The sequence below is a fragment of the Centropristis striata genome, chromosome 21 (assembly GCF_030273125.1).
Source record: "Centropristis striata isolate RG_2023a ecotype Rhode Island chromosome 21, C.striata_1.0, whole genome shotgun sequence".
NCBI classification, from domain to species: Eukaryota; Metazoa; Chordata; class Actinopteri; order Perciformes; family Serranidae; genus Centropristis; species Centropristis striata.
The window spans coordinates 13,184,142-13,205,602 of record NC_081537.1 but is presented as its reverse complement, the minus strand read 5'-3'; the positions used below and the strand labels follow the sequence as shown (position 1 = coordinate 13,205,602).

The window sequence follows — 21,461 nt, the reverse complement described above, 5'->3', positions numbered from 1 at the left end:
TACTGTATTTTTAGGCTACAATGGTGGTTATGGCAGTGCTGGTTTGGGTCTGGGACCTTGGTATGGAAATGGAGGAATGAAGGGACCGAAACCAGGTAGAAATATCTATACTATACTATACTATACTAAATGCCCAAATGTAGTTCTTTTCATGTTTTATGATTACATTCTTCTCTCCCAAACCCTTTCGATATTATACTATACTATACTATATGCCCAAATGTAGTTCTTTTCATGTTTTTTGATTACATTCTTCTCTCCCAAACCCTTTTGATATTTGTTTAAATTTCAGGCTATGGTGCTGCAGCTGGTGTGCCCAATGGACAAGGTGCCAAACCTAATGGTAAACCTATTATAAAAAGCATCCCATACAATATATCACAGCCACTGAAAGAAAAAGGGCCATTACTTAAAGTATGATAATATAAAATGATTGTGTTATAAAAGGTTATGCAGGAGCCAGAGCACCGAATGTGAATGGAGGTGTGCCAAATGGTGAGTCAACATTCAAGAAACAATTTATCATTTTTGTTATTATTGTATATTAATAAGTCTTGCTGTTTGTGAAACTCTTAAGGTTATGGATATCCCAGTGCCGGAGCTACCAAGCAAGCAAAACCAGGTAAAAGTGGCATTTATGATATTATTTTTTGATCAAAGTATAGTATGACTAAGAATATATAAACCATTATCCATCTCTTGCATCAAGTTGTAACGTAATTTATATAATATTGTGGAAATGGTTACAAAGCTCTCAAATAGGATAATAATAACTGGTAATGGTAATATTCCCAATGGGTATGGAGCCAAACCCAATGGTAAGACTGTCACTATAAAGTAATTTGCCTTCTTGGATGTGTGACAGGATACGGAGCCACCAGAGGAGCTGCATTGAGACCTCAGCCAGGTAACACTTTGTATATGTGAAACAAAAAAACAACAAAAACACACTTGTATATAATGTGGATGTTATTGTAATGATTTGTGTAATCATAGGTTATGGAAATGGAGCTGCTTCCAATGGTTATGGAGCTAAACCCAATGGTAACTTATCATATTTATTGTTTTATAAATGTTCCTCATGTAGAAGAACCTTCTGCTGTTTCAGTGGACAGTATATTTATATAATGTTATGTTTGACTCAAGGTTACGGAGCTGCAGCTGGAGCTGGTGTTACCAAAGGCTATGGAGCCAAACCCAGTGGTGACAACCTGTTAAAATGCACACCTTTAAACACAATAACGTGGAGTTTTTCTACTGTTGTATATGGAAGACCTAGAATACCTACATTAAAACAAGTCATAATGTGGAATGCAATGAACATTTTTGTTTTTATTTTTATGTATGCATTTGCTGTTATTATTTTCATTTTTAATAATTGTTTCCTCCCCGATGCTGTGGTTGAGCAGTTGAATTCTTCTTATGTTGGCATTTCCATTTCAAAAAAAGAAAAAAGCTCCCATGCACTTTCTAAATAAAAACTCATCTTAAGTACCGGCAGGTCTACACTGCTCTCTGCTGGACAACACTCACATATACACCTGAGCTAAAGATAAAAAAAAAATTAAAATCCACCTAATTCATGTTTTTCTTTAATTATTGCCCAGTAAATGCTTTACATAAAAAGCAAATGATTATGTGTATACTACTTTTCCTAATCCTTTGTTTGATTTGTTTCAATTTCAGCATTTTAAATCTTCCATATTTTGCAGTTTGCCCCCTTGGTTACTTTTTGTGTTTTCTCTCAAGGTCACGGAGTTAGAAATGGTGCTGCACTCGGTGGATACGGAGGTCAACCCAACGGCAAGTTCCTGTTGTCCTATTTCACATAGATTTTATTAATTGATAAACTTGGAATGTAACATCTTAATCTACTTTAATCTCATTTGCAGGATATGGAGGGCTAACAGGCTCAAAACCACAAACGACCAAAGGAGTTGGAGCAGTGTCGCCTGGTGAAGGAGCAAAAACACTCGGCACCGGTAAGAATTCTGAATATTTTATGGTTTTATCATTTACATTTATTCTATTTTCATCTTTATAACCCCCCCCCCCCCCCCCCCCCCATAGATTACTGTTGTGATTTGTTTTATTGTGCTTCATTTTGTTAACATTTTACTATTTTTAACATCCTGAGTTTGTCAATTGCTATCCCTAAAAACATCAGAGACTGCTCAGATCCATTAACCTTTAAACTTGTCAAAACTCACCTCTTCACCTGTTTTTAATGCATGACCAATGCTGTTGATTTTAATGGTTTGTTTTTATTTGTAGCTGCATTTTAACTGTAAAATGTCTTTGAGTAAAGCGCTCTATAAATAATGTATTATTATTATTATTTCACTTAAGGTACTCTACAAGTACAATGTTATTGATTAATTTAATCACACTAGTGAAGGGAAAGAAGGGAATAATGATGTTACTAAAATAGAAGATGCATATAACCTTAAACAATATTTTGTCTGTTTTTCATTCTACACATGCAATCTGCAAATCATGTGTTTACTGTGTCTGCAGTGCTTATTTGATTCAGGATGTTAATGTTCACAGGCTATGGTGGTCCTGCTGGAGTACCTAACGGACCGTTGGCTAAAGCAGCCAATGCTGGTAATTCCACATTTTACTTTTGATGTTATTAGATTTACTGTACGCTTGCTTAAAGTATTTTTCCAGCATGGTTTTCCAATAACATTTTGGTTCGGTTTCTGTTTGGTTTTCAGGCTACGGCATGATGCCAAGTGGAAAGGGTACAAAGGGTGCAGGAGTGTCCAATGAAAAAGGCCTAAAAGGTGGAGTTCTGTCTCCTGAGCAGCCGAGTGCAGCTCCAGAGGAGGTCGTTGCTCCTCCACAAGCAATAACTCCAGGTCCAGCACCCGCTGCCCCCGAGCCGACCAGTGGGATCCTCGTCATGGTGACACAAGAGAAATATCAAAAGCTGCCTTCTCCTGTGCCACAAGGAAAAAGCTACAAGCAGACACCACTGATCCCTCCGGCTACTCCAGAACCAGCACCAGTGTTTTCTCAAGGCAAAGCCCCAAAGCCTGCACCTGAACCCACACCTGAACCAGCACCTGTGGGCCCACAGGGCAAGGGTCCGAAAGCAGCCACATCTGGACCTGCACCAGTGGTGGTCGAGGCTAACCCTGCACCGGAGCCGGACACAGTCCTCCCTCAAGGCAAGTACCCAACACCTGAATCTGAACCTGTACTGGGCTTTTTTGTGGGGGGTTTTGGCAGGAATGTATACTCTGATCAGCAGTGGTTAAAGAAGTATTCAGATCCCTTACTTAAGTCAAAGTACTAATACCACACTGTAAAAATGACTCCACTATAAGTAAAAGTCCTTCATTCAAAACTTACTTAAGTAAAAGTACAAAAGTATCGGCATCAGAATGTAAATTAAGTAACAAAAGTAAAAGTACTCAATATGCAGAATGGACCCACTCAGATTGTATATATATTCTAAATATATTATTACATTATTTGTATTGATGCTTTTTTTGTAAGCAGTGTTTTAATTTTGTAAAGACAGGGTTAATTTGATTTCTTGATATACTGTTATAAGATTTATTTTTTTAAAAGTACAATATTTGACTAAAAATGTAGTCAAGTAGAAGTAAAAAGTTACGTAAAAAGGAAATACTCAAGTAAAGTACAAATACCTCAAAATTGTAGTTAAGAACAGTACTTGAGTAAATGTACTTAGTTGCTTTCCACCCCTGCTACTCAGGTTACTAAAAATACTCTTCAAGTATCAAGAGTTCAAGTAGCAAGAACAGAAAGAAATGGAAATAATCTGAACACCACTGGATTATTTCCACTATATTATCATATATCATTAACATGGTATCAACATTTAGTTTTTTAAATATCACAGTCATCATCAATACTACCATAATAATCCCATAAAGTTGTTTTATTATCTGTCTTTTGTTTTCTCGAGAATCACCATAAATGAACCTGTTATCACAAGAAAACATGTTTTGGTTATCTCAACAAGGCAAAATTATTAACTTTGATAATGGCATTTAAAAAAATTGCAGCCGTGGCTGTTCTCAGCTTCTGTACTTAAATAAAAAGAGCCACGTATTTACTGTTTGTGTTAAGTCGAAGTGAAAACATAAAAACATGCGATAATACTGTATCACAACACTCTCCAACTTCAACCTCAACTTTATTACCCCAAAGGAAATTTGATCTGCAGTCGGCATCACATCACATCTCAGATACATCTGTATCTCACATTGCTCAGTATGTTTTGCACTGTTGTAGTAATTAACATTGAATTAATGTAGCAAAAAGTCTCTATTTTAAATGAATTGTGTACTGTACATTTGCAAACATCATCTGACTCTGGTTGTTGTGGCAATGTTGCCACAAATTCTGAAGCAATTCTGCTGTGTGCTGAATGAAAAATGTTTTCTCACCTGTCACTTTTGAATTTCTAGATTGACTGTATATAGATGTGCATGTGTGTTTTCATGTACGAGGGCGTTATCAGTAATAATATCCAAACAAAATGCTGATGAAGTGTATGACCTCCAGGTTATGTGACTGGAAGTGCTGTGCCTGAGCAAAAAGGTGCAGAGACGGACATTGTTTTTGAGGTAGACAGCACCAGTGAGGGGGACGCTGCCCCCGAAAGCCCCAAAACCCTGAAAACCAAAGCTGTTCCTGAAACAGTAGCAGCTAAAAGTTCAGGGAGCATCACCCCTGAAGAGACGCTGGTGGTGGGTGTGCCTGAGGTCACGGTTGAAGAAGCAAACATCAAAAGTCAGCCTGAGGCGGGACCTGACAGGCTCGGGGTCAAAGGTCTCCCTGCAGGAAAAACTGGGGGTAAACTAGATCTTGATTTGGGTTTGTTTACTAGCTATGCATGTGTAGATGTTGACTGAATCTTGTGTTTGTCCTAACTTTGTCCTGAGTCTGTTGCTAAATTGTGAACACTACACACTGAAAGATATGTGTTGTTTTACTGGCTCTGATTCAGTCTAACCTAAAATACTTTGGTCATCTAAATCGCATTCTCAATATCAACATTCAGACACCGTTCTAGATAGAGGTGGGGTAAATAATCGATACAGTACAGTATACATAGTATCGAAATATTTTGCGTGGCAATAATATATTGATTCATGGCCGCCAAGTATCGATATTTAGCGTTCGACGGGCTGCCATTATTTCCACTGCTGGAGGCAGTAGCCAGCTCATTTTTATGAATATACTGGAGACACTGGTATCATATGAAGCTTGAACATCTAAGGATCTATCGGCACCATGTGCGCCAGGATGTCATGTCGGGCAGTTAACGAAAAATAACAATATAACACTGCAAAGTTAGGCTATTTTTTTTTATGTTTCACTGTGATTTTCAAAGTGGTCATGTGACCTCTGATGTCATGCTATGATGATATGTGATATGAATACACTGATTATTTTTTCTTATTTGACAAAGAAATTCTTGATTGAATTTAATTTGTGGACATAAAATGCAGTTAAACAGTTGAATCGCAAAACATTGTATCGCAATACTCACCAAACTCGCAAACTGCTTAACATCGCAGTAATATCGTATTGTGACTCAAGCATTGGGATAAAATCGTATCATGCAGACTCTGCTGATTCACACTTCTAGTTCTAGACCCATTCAGGTAATTTATTATGTTAAATTCACAGGTTTAATGACTCGTACAGAGCGAGATAAGCCAAGTATTAACTTCAAAGTGAATCCTAGCCAGTGCTCATGTTTGTAATTGTTTTAGCTCCACAAATTTCTGTATAATTACCATCCTGTTTCTTTTTTTTGTGTTGCATGTTCTGTTTGGAGTTGTCCCAGGAAATGACCAATAACTTGTGTTTGGATGTGTTAATCTCTGTTTTCTTGTTGAAAGCCTCACCCAACTCCATATATTTAAATAATCAACATGGCACTTTAAAAGGATGTTTCGGGGGAATATGCTTATTTGCTTTCCTGCAGAGCGTTTTTTAAAATTAGTATATCTCTCTTAAATCTGTCTGTTAAACATGACCCTGGAGCAGATTATATCTAAGGTTAGTACTGGACTAGTACACAAACATCAAGACATAACGTGTTAGTGAGCTTGAGCTAACTGTTGCTTCTCATCGAGTTCTCGGCAAGAAAAAAAGCGTATTCCCCAAAACGTCAAACTATTCCCAATGTGTTCCTTGACTAAATGTTTGGAGTGTGTTACTTTGTGGTTTGCTCCTTGTGTTATGTACTTGTTTTAATCCTGATGAAGTCAAATGTGGTGTATTCATGGTGCATGAGGTGACTTAACCCACTGATTTATTATTTTCTTACATTAATGTCTATTGATATCATACTATGACACTTTAATGACAGATTTCACATGACTCAGTCCTGATCTGTCAGTTTGTTCCTCCTGATTTTTTAGTGAACGGAGGAGGAGCATCTGCCTCAAAGGGACAGGGGGCGAAACCAACCAAACCTGGTAAACATTTCACTCTTTACTTTAAACAGTAATTAATCTGAGAGCTGAAGTCCTGCACAACTAACATTGTTTTCCCCTTCAGGATGTGACAGAAGTGTAACAACTTTGGTGATCCATTAATTTTTCATGTGGCGCCATCATTATCTCACAATTTTAGCTAAGGTTGTTTACCAATGACTCCCAAAATAACATATTATAATCATTCTATTTGCGTAGTTCATTTTACTATGGCCACTAGAGGTCTCAAGCTTTCTCAGAAGAACACAGAAATGCATTATTCAACTACTCATTAGTAAATTTGAGCACCTTGCAAGATAACAAAGATGTGATTCTTTTACCTCTTAATCTCAATAACATTGTGCAGCATTTGTTGGGATTTCATTTCACCTAAACCTAAAATTACAGAAACACAAAATCTATTTGTTTGGAGGTTGATTGTTCGGTTGTATGGATGTACATATATGTTACTTTTTAATTGTGCTGCTAATAGATGTTCACGTTGGGTTTTTAGACTGTGGACCATCAGGACTACCAAATGGACAATGGATGAAAATACCAAGACCTGGTAAACCGGGACTCTTATATTCTCCAATGATCTAAGAGCTTTCACAGGCTAAAATATGTATTTTTTATTTTGCCGCATGTACAATATATTTTAAAGGTATTGGGTTTTTTTTGTGATTTACATTTTTATTGTAATTTCTTCAGTTAACAAACAATATTCTATACAGTATACAGCTCCGGATAGTAATTAAGTAATATATGTATGTATACACTACCACTCAAAAGTTTGGGGTCACTTAGAAATGTCCTTATTTTTAAAGAAAAGCACATTTTAAAAAAATTAAACTAAACTTGTTAATGTGGTAAATGACTATTAAAGCTGGAGACGGCAGATTTTCTGATGAAATATCTATTATATATTGTCAGCAACCATCACTCCTGTGTTCCAGTGGCACATTGAGTTAATCCACGGTTGTAGTTTTAAAATGCTGATTGATCATTAATAATAATAAATAATAATAATACATTTTATTTGGGGGCGCCTTTCTTGGCACTCAAGGACACCGTACAAAAAAGATAGAAAAGATTCAGCAATAAAATACAATAAAATACACAGAATTAATAACAATACAATACAAAAGATAGATTGGACAGGGTAATTGTGATCAGAGGGAATAAGCAGTTTTAAACAGATGTGTTTTGAGTTGTGAATTGCAATGAGGGAGTGAGTCAATGTTCCTGAGTTGTGGTGGTAGTGAGTTCCAGAAGCGGGGAGCAGAGCGGCTGAATGCTCTGCTCCCCATGGTGGTGAGACGGGCGGAGGGGACAGACAGGTGTATGGAGGAAGAGGATCTGAGGGAGTGGGAACATGGAGGAGGTCGGACAGATATGGGGGGGAAAGGTTGTGGATAGCCTTGAAAGTTACCAGGAGGACTTTGTATTGAATCTGGAACTGAACCGGGAGCCAGTGCATTATGTTAGCACAGCTGAAAACTGTTTTGTGCTGATTTGAGAAGCAATAAAATGATACTTCCTCAGGCTAGTTGAGTATCTAGAGGTAAAGTTGGAGATTTGTACAGGTTAAAATTATTATTTCTACCCTTGTCAATGTCTTTACTATATTTTATACTACACTATACTACTATAACTATACTACTATAGTATACAATTCATTTTGTAGCTAACTTCATGAATAAAACAGTTTTATTTTCTTCATGTAAAACAGACACTTTCTGGGGGACCCCAAACTTTTGAGCGCTAGTATATAAATATAAATAAATTAGATTAAAATGGATGAAAAGAAAAAAATGTATAAATTAATATAGTACATACATATAAATACAGATAAGCATCTACCACTCTAAAGGCATTACAAATTGCATCATTGTATGTTGGTTTTGTGTTTCCCCCATTTTTAATTGTAATCTTCCCACCTGTCCATCCTTCGATAGTAGACTTGTTCGTAAGAGGACACCTTACAAGGCTCTGCATCCCAGTCTTCATAAGAGGTCTTTTTCCATGCTCTCATTAAAATTGGAGCATTAAAATTGGGATAGTTTTAAGTGGTTCAGTTAAAAAACTGGAAGGAGGTAGAACTTTTTAACCCTATGTGAGCTTTGTTTCTACATTGACTTAAATATTAAACACATAGAATCAAAGCAGCTGATAAACATTAAGTGAAGACATTGTCATTTCAGGTTACGGTGCAGCTGCTGGAGCATCTGCTGGCACAAACACTAAAGGTACTTATAACTCAGTTGTTGGTATGAGAGTATATTCTGTACCAATACAAAATAACCTTATTGTTGATAATAGTTAGTCTGATCGTTCTTTATGATTTGAGGTCTTGGAGCAGGACCTGGTATTCCCAACGGATACGGTGCTCAACCCAATGGTAAATTTACTTAATTCTTTATTCTCAACATTCATGTTTAGGAAATATTCTAAATGGTGCATTTTGCTGATAATTGAAACCTACTACAGATTTGATCATGATTTTGGGCCTGATAGTTGAAATGTTGTGCCATTGTTTAGGACAAGGAGCCAGAGCAGGCGGGTATTCAAATGGAGGAGGAGCTAAAGCAAACAAACCAGGTGAGGAGACTGCAAAGGTTTTAAATCCATAAAGTAAAATCTATATCTAGATCAATCTATTGATGTTTATCAGTATATCTGTAGGTAAAAACGTTTCAAACGTTTAAAAATGTCTCAATTAAGTTTTGTTTTTTATATCCAAAGGTTATGGAGCAGGAGGCTATGGTGTCCCTGGACTAAGCAATGGATATGGAGCTGGTAATATTTACTTTCAATATTAACTTATAGTGATTATTGATATTTTCCAGGTTTTATCATTCACTATTTTTGTTTTTCTGTGTGCAGCAGGCCTGGGATATCCTTATGCAGGCAAACCTCAGCAACCTGGTGAGTGTTTCTTTCATAAGGAATCATTATAATTCAAAAATGTGTTTTTGATGATAGATCTGTGTGCTCTCAGTTTATGGACAAGGAGCGTACCTCGGAGCTGGATATGGAAATGGGAATCCATATGGAGGTACATTTGCAAAGGATGATCTTAAAAAATGTAATTCAACTTGTATGCTAAAGATAAGTTAGGCCTGATGATGGTTTTAGTTATATTTTGCAATTATATTCAGGAATTGCAGGTCTGGGTCAAGCAGGCAAGTCAAAGTCAGATGGGAACTGAATCCATAAATTAATATAAAATACTATAAATTGATTTATATTCCTGTAGTTGTTACTGCATGCCATTAGCCTCAGCATACTAGTCTAGGTTCAGAGCACAAAGGTAAATTATTATTACTTTTTTTTTTGGCAGGTTATGGAAATGGCTACAGTGCTGGTGTACAACCTGATTATGCAAGTAAGTACAATCATATTACATTTTCTTTATTTCATTTTATGTTAATTATTAGCAAAAGTAAGCATTTACTAGTATTACTAGTAAACTAAAAGTAAAAGTTACTACTATTTATCTATGTGCCTGTACCTTGAGCTGCTGTGACAACTAAGATTCCCCACTGCGGGATGAATGTATTCATGTCTTATCTTATCTCATTTCCCTTGTTTTTACAGGTCTTGGCCAAGGTGTTCCCACTGCTAATGGAAAGTCAGGTACGATATGGGTGGCAAGTGAGGATACAGTTAAAGATAAATATGATACATAGGTTACATAAAACCCAACACAAAGCATGGGCAGTGAAACTGTGAAAACAATAACATTAATAATAAGCTGTATTTGTAAAGCATCTTACACAAGAAATCCAGCATAAATTACTTTTGCAATAGTAAAAATAAGATGAAAATAGAATACTTATAATGTACAACATACAATGGACAATGGAATAAAACCCACTGACTAATAATGAATATGAAAGTTAAAGCTTGTAAATTGTTTGCTCAAGGCCTCTGCGGTTATAAATAAACACAGCAGAACCTACTTTTTCCCACAGACATAGAAATAAGCCAATACAAATGGCATAAAATCCATTATTGTGCACTGATTTTACAGGTGGTGCCAAACAGATGCCTTACAATGGAGCCCCAATGGTTCCTGCTGCTGGACTAAATGGTGAGACATGGCATCATAAAATAAAGAAATATTGATTTTCATGTGAACTCAATCGCTCAAGTCCGGGTTTGTAGGTCAATTCAGTTATCTGATTACTGATTTCTGAAATGTATATTAATCTGGAAGTGTAAAATTGTAAAAGATCCGACACACAAACATTTCCTGTGGTCTCGTGCAGGAATGAGCCAGTTTGAGCCTCAGTCTGCCGGCCTTGGTCCAAACGGAAAACTGGGCAGTATGTATGGTGGTATGTATAACTTTATTTCTTTAAATTATTATTATTATTTTTTTTTTATCACAACAGAAATCTGTGAGAAAAAGCACACGTCTGTACAGCACATCAACTTAAGAACTTCTCCAATGTTACAGGAATGGGTGGCTTGCCTTTTGGCGGTCAGACTTTGGGAACAGGAGCAGAGAAATCAAACACCAAGTACGGTGAGTGCTCAATGGTCACAGTCCATCATTTCACTATTATTAAGCCTGGGATGGAAAAGGGAGTTTTATTTAGAGCTTAATGAGTGCATAGCGCCTTGATGTGCAGAATATGGAAGCTAAATGTCACCATTAAAAGAAGAAAATAAGATTAAATAGCCTTGAGGTTATTATTAAAAAATAAAAAAATGACTTTAAATAATTACTTAATATCGCAAAACTATGAGAAAATACTCTGAAAAGATACAAAGTCCTTCTGCATTATTTGCAGATATTCAGTCATTATTTTGAGAAAGTATCTCATTATATAGGATCTTAGAGGATAATTTTTTCTATCCCACTGGCAGAAATTGAACTTCCATTTCTAGGACTCGTATATAAATTTGCTCATTGTTCATGTGCCAACCAACATTACTGCTCACTGCTCAAATTCAGGCATTGGTGGTTTGCAATTTGGTGGACAACCCCTCAGCACAGGGACTAATGGAGCAGGGAACTATGGTATGTCTACATGTTATAATTGCATGCTTTATTTCACTTGTAGTTTGGGGAATCAATAAAAGCATGGTCAGTCTAATGACTCTGTTTTCTTAAACTTATCCAGGTTATGGTGGGAGCCCCTATGGGCCTGCTGGTGATGGAAAATCATCTGGAAAATATGGTGAGTCATCTGTTGCATTTCAAAATAAAGTGCATTAGCTTTTTTAGCATTAGCTTTTAAGTGTTTGTCTCAAAATGGGAAGCAAACCAGCTAAACAGAACATATTAATACCATGTTCCATACAATTAACTACAAAGGAATCTCCCTAAAGAGATATTCATGATTATATTAACTAATATACTTGCAGGTGGTCTTGGTGCCAGCTTGGGAGGGGATCCTGCTCCTGCACAATATGGTCAGTGTGACTTGGCGGAAAGAGGGTTTTGTTTTGTTGTGGCTAATAGTTGATTTTTCTCTGTAGTAGCCGTTCCAGTTATGTACACACTGATGAAATTGAATTCTACAACGTATTCTACATTTGACTGTGAAAAGGCTTCTTTAAGTATTCATTTGAGACATCATGTGATCATTTCTTACTGTTTTCCCTCCATCTCTGATCAGGATATGGTGGGTTTCCCAATGGTGGGCAGCTTCTTGGTCTCGGCAGTAATGGAAATATAGCCGGCAAATATGGTAAATAATCAGCTTTGATATCTCTATTGAGATTTGCTTGTGACACTCACTTCACACCTTTAATATTTCATTCCTTCTCTTCTTCCTCTGTTTCTGCATCTTGTCTACAGGTTATGGAAGAATGCCTTATGAAGCTCAACCAGCTGGACTAACCCCTGAAGCCAAATCTGCTGGAAAATATGGTAAAAGTTTGTTGCAATGTTAGGAAATGCTTATAATAGTAAACTTCCTTTTGCACAGCAATCTGTCTTTATGTCAACATAAGCTGATGCCATTAGCTTCATATTTAGCACACAGATGAAAGTAGTATTAGTCTCCTCATAACTCTCTGCAAGAAAGCAAAAAAGTATATTTCCCAAAATAACCTTTCTTTTCTAGATTAAATTAGATGTGAATTATGAGATAATATAAATATAGTCAGAGCCATGAAACCCCAGGCCAGCTAGTTTAAGTACATTTTCAATACTTTTTAACGTATCAAAAGTAAAAGTACTCGTTATGCAGAACGGACCCACTCAGATTGTCATATATATATATATATATATATATATATATATATATATATATATATATATATATATATATATATATATATATATATATATATATACCGTTATGAGGTTTAATTCTTTAAAATTCTAAACATGTTAAATTGTTCATGTTTTTATGTTAAATCTTGACCTGAAAAGCAGCCAGTTAAATGTAGTGGTACAGTACAATATGTAAAGTACAATATGAGACTCAAAATGTAGTGGAGTAGAAGTATAAAGTTACATATTTGGAAATACTCAAGTAAAGTGTACAAGTGCTTCAAAATTGTACTTAAGTACAATTTACTTAGTTACATTCCACCACTGTACTCAAGCCACCGTTTACAGCATGTATACATTTGGTATTTGATTTTGTTAATTTATTTAATCATATATTTTCTTTCAGGCGGGTCACAATATCAGCCTGAACCTCTTGGACTGGGGCAGAATGGGAAATTAACAGGCAAATACGGTGAGATTCAGCAAACATGACAGCTGCCTTCTAATTCTCACATGTTTGTCCATTTGTTTGGTGTGAACTGTTATCTGTGTGTGTCTGCCCTCTGATAAGGTGGCGGTGAAACTCCTTATGCACCTCAAGCTCTTGGGTTTGGAAGTGAAGCAAAATCTTTCGGAAAATATGGTACTGTATATCCTTATACCTGTTATTTTCATTTTACCAATCAATTTAAACATTTTTACTAAATAACTTCACATCAATCTCCCTACAGGTAACCAGGGACAATACCAGCCACAGCCACTTGAATCTGCAGCTGAAGGCAGATCAGCTGGAGAATACGGTATTTTGTCATTATTGCTACATAAAGTCATGGAAAAATTTTTTTAGACCACCCTTGTTTTCTTCAAATTCTTGTTCATTTTAATGCCTGGTACAACTAAAGGTACATTTGTTTGGACAAATATAATAACAAAAATGGCTCATAAGAGTTTAATTTAAAAGCTGATATCTAGACATTTTCCATGGTTTTCAAAAAACATAAAAAAAACATGGAAAATGACTAGATATCAGCTCTTAAATTAAATTCTTATGAGCTATTTTTGTTGTTATCATTATAATTGAGTTAGAAATGTAAAAAATAAACTTCACATTTATATCTTTTCTTGTCTTGAACAGATACAGCTGATTTACCTTACGAGCCTCTGCCTCTCGAGCCAGATTCAGCTGGAAAGTCTTTCGGTGCGTCAGGGAAACAGGTTTCTTTTTTGAGACATTCACAGCTCAAATATTCTGCAGGTCACTTATCTGTTTATTTTCTCCTGACCTGTTAGTGAAGGGAGAGGTACCAACACCGGCAGCTGCAGTGGAAGGTGACGGGATGTCCATTGATAGATACGGTAAGAATATAGTGGCGTATTTCTGCATGATGGTCCCCTTTGGATTCACCACATACAGCCAATGATTTAACTCTTTTAAATCACTTAAAACCCACTTTTATAGACTTGTGTTTATGTAATTCTTTCTATTATTGTTCTTTCTACTACTTCACTTTTTACTTTTTAACTCCTTTTTCCTTTTATTTTCTGCGTATCTGAGAATGTCTTGTGATTGTTCCTGCTCTGTCTTTTATTATTTTTTTAATGTAAGAATTGTTTTTAGCTTGATGGCATCATTCACTGTGTAATTAACTGCTCTCTGTCAAAAAAACTTTGTAAACTGCTGTTTTTAAAAGGTGCTATATAAATATAGTTATTATTGTCATTATTACTACTATTAACTATTTGTCTCTTTCAGAAGATGTGGGCTATATAAATGGACAAGTGCAACCAGAAGGTAAAACTAAGAAATCAGTTGCATACATGGTGCAATAAAGGCAACATTGAAATCTTAATTTACAGCAATGCATCTGTCTTTCCTGTCCCTCCCTCCCTAGTTGTTGCATTCCCTGCAGCTCCCACTCCCAGCCCCACCCTGCTCTACCCCTCCGTCCCCTCCTACCTGCCTGTTGAGTCCTTAACACCTGATGTGCTGCCTGGAGGAGATGTTGAGGACCTGCCCGACCCTGCAGGCGCTGACGGCCTCCCTGTTGACTCCGCTCCCGCCACTGAGATGCACGGTGTGTCCCAGGCACCCGAGCAATCCGACGATCTGGTTCCCCAGCAGCAGATGCCCCGTCAGATACACATTCAGCAGCATCTCAAACTGCATTTTCATCCACAAGGCAAGTCGGGGAGTGGTCAAAGGCCAAAACAGCAACTTACTACACTCACTAAAGTAGATTTTCATCACATGGAAAGAGTGTGGTTTCATCTTAAGTAGGTTGGAAAAACAATAGAAGCAGTTATATGCATTTCTTCTGAACACCTAGATTTAGAATTTATATATTTAAAGTAAATATTTAGATTCCAAATAACTTTTTTAACCCTCCTGTTATGTTGCCGGTTAAATTGATCCATTTCAAAGCTTAAAAATAAATGTTAAAGTATTTTTTTCATAAAAAGAAAAATGTTATACTTTTTTTTTTTTTTAAATCAATGTCATGTAAAACCATTGTATTTTATATGTAGGTCTTTCCAATGTACATTAAAAAAAGTTTTAACATGCATTTTTAAAGAAAAACAAGTAAATTTATCCTCATTGAACGATGATCTGTGAGAGGTAAAGGACACTAAATATTGATTGAAATAGTTAGTAATGGAATTATTAATGAAATGTAAACAATGTTTATTGGGTTTTTTTATTTTCTGACACTTTTGGATAAATACACATGCCTAGAGTTATTGCTGTTCCTGAAAAAACAAACCTAACAGGAGGGTTAAATTAAGACATGGTATTAATGATTAAATATATGTAGGTTTAGATTCATTTCTGTCTCAAATGTAATGAAAATTAGCCAAATATTCAAAACAAATCAGCCAGAAATTTGTAACTGATTGTTACGTTCAGTGCCAAGGTGCCTGTTTTCCTGTTTCCTGTCTTTATGCTCTTGAAGCCATATCTTTTACAGAGAGAAATGAAATTGATATCAGTCTTCTCATTGAACTCTCAGGCAGAAAGGGAATACTATATTTTTCCAAATGTCAAACTATTCGTTGTAAGTTCACAATGCCAAACATTAAAATCCAGGTACAGGCTTTAAAAAAACATTATCAGTATAAGTAATTTAAAGAAATAAAAGTAATTTTAAAACGTCTGTATAACAATTTGAATGAAAGTTTTTTCTCTTTGTCTTCAGGAGCAAAGAACAACAAATATGATTTGAACGGCTTCTTTGGAAACGGTGGCTATCAAGGTAAGAATAAATTCAAATTAATGGATTTTCAATCTTTGTTTGCTGACGACTGTAAAACCATCCCACTCATCTTTCTCCACACAGGTTAAGCCTGCTGACAACGACAAGTATAATGTTTTTCTGCCGTTGTATATTATTTTTAAATGTTTCCTAATTGTATATTATTTTTATTGTCCTCTGTCTGTCGAATAGTCCAGGTATTTGTGTGTTTGTTTGTAGAGATAAAACAGCATTTAAACACTTTGAGATGTTAGACTTTCTGTTTTTGTATATTTTTATGCACCCTGCATCCTTTTTGTGCTGCACTTACTGCTTACTGTACATGCAGAAATGTTTATGCTGGAGAAAATGAAGTTAGTCTGCTGCATACCGACAGTTTTCCTGATATTATCAACTATAAAAAAACAACTGTAAAACGTTATTCAGTCTAATTTATTTTGCATGGGAGGGTTGTTTTTTTTACTACTTGTCGCAAACATCTGATTATTGTACAGAATTTGATTAAATAAAACCATCAATGAACAACAATTGAGATCACTCATTTGTATGTGTGTTTCTATACATTTAGTGTGCTACAGCATAGGTAAAGTAAAATACAGTCATGAAGAAAATTATTACACCATTGTTTTCTTCAATTTCTTGTTCATTTTAATGCCTGGAACAACTAAAGGTACATTTGTTTGGACATAATATAACGATAACAAAAATAGCTCATTAGAGTTTAATTTAAGAGCTGATATCTAGCCATTTTCCATGGTTTTCTTGATAATAACCAAAATCATCTTTATATTTGTCCAAACAAATGAACCTTTAGTTGTACAAGGCATTACAATGACCAAGAAATTAAAGCAAACAAGGGTCTAATAATTTTTTTCCATGACTAAGTTTAAATGCACATGCCAAAGGAATGATCAGGGCCTGTGCATTAACCCGTCATTAAAGCATTGCAATGCCCTGATCGTCCTCAATGCAACACAGATGGGGAATAGGAACATGTGTGCAGTTTACAATAAGGGAAATGCATAATGTGCATAGTTGAGGTGTGAGCCGGTTATGAGCCATGACAAGGAGCAGCTGCAGCAGTGCACATGGCTTTTTGTGGGGATTACCCCAGCTTAGGGATAAGAGCCCTCTGCTGATTGGCCCTAGTGAAAGCATGCCACTTGGTTCGCTCAACAGGTTGCTTTCTTGGAATTACACCTGTCCAATGATGGATTTCAAGTAGCAGAACTTCCACCTTGTCGCGGTGATGACCGTGCCTCAGAGTCCTGAGTGTGGCCTTGTGTAGGATGTAGATGGTGAGGAAACCTGTGCTGTCAACTAAATGTGAGGGCATCGGCTGCAGGAGGTCGTGATGGTGCTTTACAAAGCACCGCGGCTGTTGGACTTTGCAAAGACACCTGAACACCTTCAGTTTAACAAGTATGTCCTGACGGGTTACCGGCCGGTGTCCACGGTTCAGGAATGTCTCAGGAGCCTCTTCTACATGCACAATGAGCTGGGGAACATTTACACCCATGGTGAGTCCGAAACATTATTGTGCATTGCCTTTCACTTAAATTAAAAAGTACTTATCAACTTGGACTAAAAATAACAATGTCAAAGTGTTTTAGTTGCACCTGAATCATCCCATTAGAATATATCTTTGCAGCAGAATACAGAGCAAATGTTTTTTCACCGTATAACTCATACGGGTGGTGCAGAAAATAACGGGTCACAGAAGTCCACTACTCTCACTTATGGCCAGTTACAAGCATACTTGACGATGGTGTGTAATGAGGATATGGGGTATTAGCTTTAATCTGCCTTGGGAATCCCTGGCCTGGAAATATCCTTCTGTTAACAAGGTCTTTAAAGGGGTGTGGTCAGCTGACACGTTTCAGCTGTAAATGCTCTGATGTACTTGTATAAAAAAATATGCAAATCATCTGGGAGTTATAAACCTTTGCATAGATTGTGAGCAGTTGCAGTGTGTTAACATATATTTTTTTAAATGTGTGCTTTTTATGTAAGACTTCTAAATTTAAACCTGACTTAAGTTGTGCAAATATGAGCAAAAACAGAAAATTAACTGCATGACCTAAAGTCCACACAACCTTGAACTTCTGAAGCAACATTCTCATGCTCCATTTTCTCCTTGTCTATCCCATAAGTTCATTAAGTCTAACACCCTTAGTAAGGGTAAGTCAAGAGCATTACCTTCAGAGCGTTGCTTATGTTTCTCTATGTATGCAGCAAACAGTCAAAGCTTTCACTTAGTTCCTGGTAAATAAACAAACAGGAGAAGTGCTCTCACACTGTTAGATTTTTTGCATTTGTATTTTGTATTTTTAATTTTATTCAAGTAAGTTCAAAAGTCTTTAATAAACTGTGTATCCAAAATACAAACACTCTGACCCCTAAAGACAAAAAAATCACCATTAAAACCCATTAAAATGACAATGTTTGAAAGCCTAATATAATAGAATGCATGCAGCCATGCCTTCAAAATTGTAGTTTTTTTTTCTACCAGAGTGTACCATTTTACACGCATACATACATGTACTTTTCTTGGTTTCCACTAGGATTATTGCTGCTGTATTATGGAGCTCTGCTGTGCATCACATCATTAATACATCAGACTGTGACTGTAAATTATGTAAACAAACGTCTATTTAAATGGTTAAAGTTCAGAAAAAGAAGGATTATTTGGTAGTTTTGGTCAAGACTAAAGTGGGTTAACAGATTTAGCTCAGTGAAAATGGAAAATAATAATATAAAGTATTTTATAACAGCATATCTTTTGAACTTACTGAATACATTTCTGTCTACTATAACAATACTTAATAGAAATTATTTTAACTAAATGGCTCACTCATATTTTTAAAACTTTTTAATCTAATTTCTTCATCTCTTTCAACTCCTCATCTTCTCATCAGGTGTCCCTTTTTTCCTTTTCTTGGTGCTGCTGCCCTTCAGTATCCCCTGGATGGAGGTGGATAGTATCTGGATCTGTGTAGTCCACTACCTGGCCTGCCTCTGCCCCACCGTGGGCTCCGTGGTCTACCATGTGTTCATGAACCATGTGGGAGGAGAACATGTGTACGACACGCTGCTCTCCCTGGACATGTTTGGAGTCTGCCTCGTGAACACTCTGGGTAAGGGGCTGAATTCTTTAGATCTCTGCAATGAGTGAATTAAATCAGTCAGAGCTGTTTTCAAGTTTGGCAAATTACATTCACATCACATTTCACTCTCTGGCTTTTTCTGGAGCTTTAAAGCACATCTGACAGTCTTCATCAGGTGCTCAGATTTTTATAAAGAATGTCAGATGCAATTAAAAGCACCAAAAAACAAAGTAAATGGCATTTAGATTAAATTATGTCAGAATACTGTTTTCAATGTGAAGAATTAACTGTCACACTTGTGTTTTAAAGTCTTTTGAGGCATATTCAAATTATCTCATTTTAGTAAGAAAATTCTGATTGTTCTCATCCTTTAAATGCAGACCACGAAAATTATTTTCTGTCAGATCTCTTAAGTGACCTCTTTCCAGCCATCAAGCTTGACTATGATGAGTTGCAACTATGTCAGCTTACTTTAAAAAATGATTTTCCTGATTTGGGTAAATTTGTGTCAAAAAGTTGTTTAAATTTGTGTTTTTTTTCCTGCGGCAATGACCCATGTACAATAAGTTTTCTCAAAATATGTCAATTTTAGGCCTCTGGTACTTTTGTTGAACACTTTTTGTCAAATTCAGCAAACATCCCCTCATTGTCCACCAACTGTCCGTCCTGTGATTGTCGATTTGAACATTTTTTCATGGAGTCATAGCTCAGTAATGTCTCATAATAATGAACTCCAAAAAGTCTTCATATCTCTAGTCCAAGTCTCTAGTCTGAACCTTTAATAACTGTGACAATAACCAAGCCAGTAGCATCTGACTTATTTACATTTCTTCCAAAAAAAACACAAAAAAGTAATTATTTTCCATACAACTAATAGTGGGGCTGTTGGGGCTTCGGTGGTGATTAGTCTTGGATATGCCAAAGATTAGCAACAAAATTGATTTAATTGCATTAGTATTTTTATATGTAGTGCCAGATACTCCCTCTGGACAACCTCATGACCAAAAATGCCTCATAGACTTCCATTCAAACCACATTTTTGAATCTCACTGCCATTATGGTATAAAACCATTTCATTTGGAATAAAATTAGTAATATTTGACATTTTCACTGAATTCCACCAAATTTAACCATTTTCCCATTGTCGGTAATGCTTTATAATAAGGTCCTTAATAACCATTAATTAACAAGTAATAAGGCATTGTTCTCGCTTTAGATCCGGTAGTTGCAAAAAGCATAGTTAACTTATAGTTAACTTATAATAGATGAGCAATAAAGTATATTTTAATATCAATAAGCAAACAAAATAAGATTAATAAAGGCATGGCAAAGACATAATGGGTGGGTCATGGGTGTTTGTAATGCCATTATTAACACTTATATAAGCTTATATTACATTACATGTCATTTAGCAGACGCTTTTATCCAAAGCTACTTACAATAAGTGCATTCAACCTGAAGGTACTAGACACAGACCATAGGAATCAAGTAAGTACATAACTCTAAGAGCTAACTGTCATTGCTAAAGGAGTGCTATATGTTAAAGAATAAAAGAAAAGAATAAGAGGTTTTTTTTTTTTAAATATATATGTTAGGTGACCATGACTTAACCTTATAAACACACAATAATGTTAATAAGCATGTTGTAAGGACTTACAAGGGCCTTATTACTTGTTAATTAATGGTTATAACAAGGGCCTTAATATAAAGCCTCATTGTCTGCCACTTGTTTATCTTCCCTCCTGTCACCAGGTGCACTTCCCATCATCTACATCACCCTTCTGTGCTACCCGACCGTGCAGCATGCGGCCCTGCTGGCCTACATCCTCCTCTCGGCCTACGGCATCTACTGCGCCACCACGGCCCGTACCAACATCCTGCGGCTGCAAGCTTTCATCTGGCAGGCCCTGTTCCGCTTCTGCCTCTTCCTGTTCCGGGTGTACGGTAGCGGGGTGGGCAGCCCAAACTCCCTGCGTCTCTTTGTCACCATGGACTCTCTGGCTGTAGTGGGCGGGGTGGTCAACATCATCCAGATCCCCGAGCGCTTCGTCCCCGGCCGCTTTGACAACTGGGGTAACAGCCACCAGATAATGCACGTCATGGTTATCTGCTCAATCATCTACCTGCACTGGGGCACTCTGGAGGATTTAGAGTGGATAAAGAGCTTCCAGTGTCCCACCGAGTGATACAAAGTATATAAAGTACACCTGCTTACACTCGAGGCTGATAGAAAGATTTAGGACTCGATGAAGCAGTAAAGTATAAAGAGAAGAGTTGTTTCAATGCACTTTTATGCACTTAGTCTTTAGTCACAGCTGAAATCCTTTACAAGGGAAGTTTGCAATTTGACATTTGGTCGCAGCAGAATAAGAGGAACTTACAGTGTTGTAACTGTGGA

At 36.5% G+C, this 21,461-nt stretch overlaps 2 protein-coding genes and 1 long non-coding RNA gene across 3 annotated transcripts; all 3 read left to right on the top strand.

Moving 5' to 3' along the window:
* The first annotated feature begins 1,896 nt into the window (after positions 1-1,896).
* Positions 1,897-2,939, top strand: LOC131958937 (uncharacterized). Its single transcript, XR_009389361.1, has 3 exons — positions 1,897-1,982; positions 2,551-2,607; positions 2,721-2,939. It is a non-coding gene; the product is annotated as an uncharacterized LOC131958937 (long non-coding RNA).
* A 100-nt stretch (positions 2,940-3,039) lies between these two features.
* On the top strand, positions 3,040-16,428 carry cmn (calymmin). The gene is made up of 28 exons (XM_059324944.1): positions 3,040-3,176; positions 6,417-6,473; positions 6,985-7,038; positions 8,675-8,719; positions 8,821-8,871; positions 9,012-9,071; positions 9,216-9,269; positions 9,357-9,398; positions 9,472-9,528; positions 9,814-9,858; positions 10,071-10,109; positions 10,507-10,566; positions 10,745-10,813; positions 10,936-11,004; positions 11,437-11,502; positions 11,606-11,662; positions 11,850-11,897; positions 12,104-12,175; positions 12,286-12,357; positions 13,112-13,177; positions 13,277-13,348; positions 13,437-13,505; positions 13,841-13,903; positions 13,996-14,061; positions 14,459-14,497; positions 14,598-14,885; positions 15,900-15,956; positions 16,041-16,428. The coding sequence occupies exons 3-28, from the start codon at positions 7,020-7,022 to the stop codon at positions 16,043-16,045; spliced, it is 1,650 nt and encodes a 549-aa protein (XP_059180927.1). The 5' UTR covers positions 3,040-3,176; positions 6,417-6,473; positions 6,985-7,019; the 3' UTR covers positions 16,046-16,428.
* An 882-nt stretch (positions 16,429-17,310) lies between these two features.
* Positions 17,311-21,368, top strand: paqr4b (progestin and adipoQ receptor family member IVb). The gene is made up of 3 exons (XM_059324846.1): positions 17,311-17,476; positions 18,875-19,093; positions 20,816-21,368. Exons 1-3 carry the CDS (start codon positions 17,311-17,313, stop codon positions 21,247-21,249), a joined length of 819 nt encoding a protein of 272 aa, XP_059180829.1. The 3' UTR covers positions 21,250-21,368.
* The last annotated feature ends 93 nt before the right edge of the window (positions 21,369-21,461 follow it).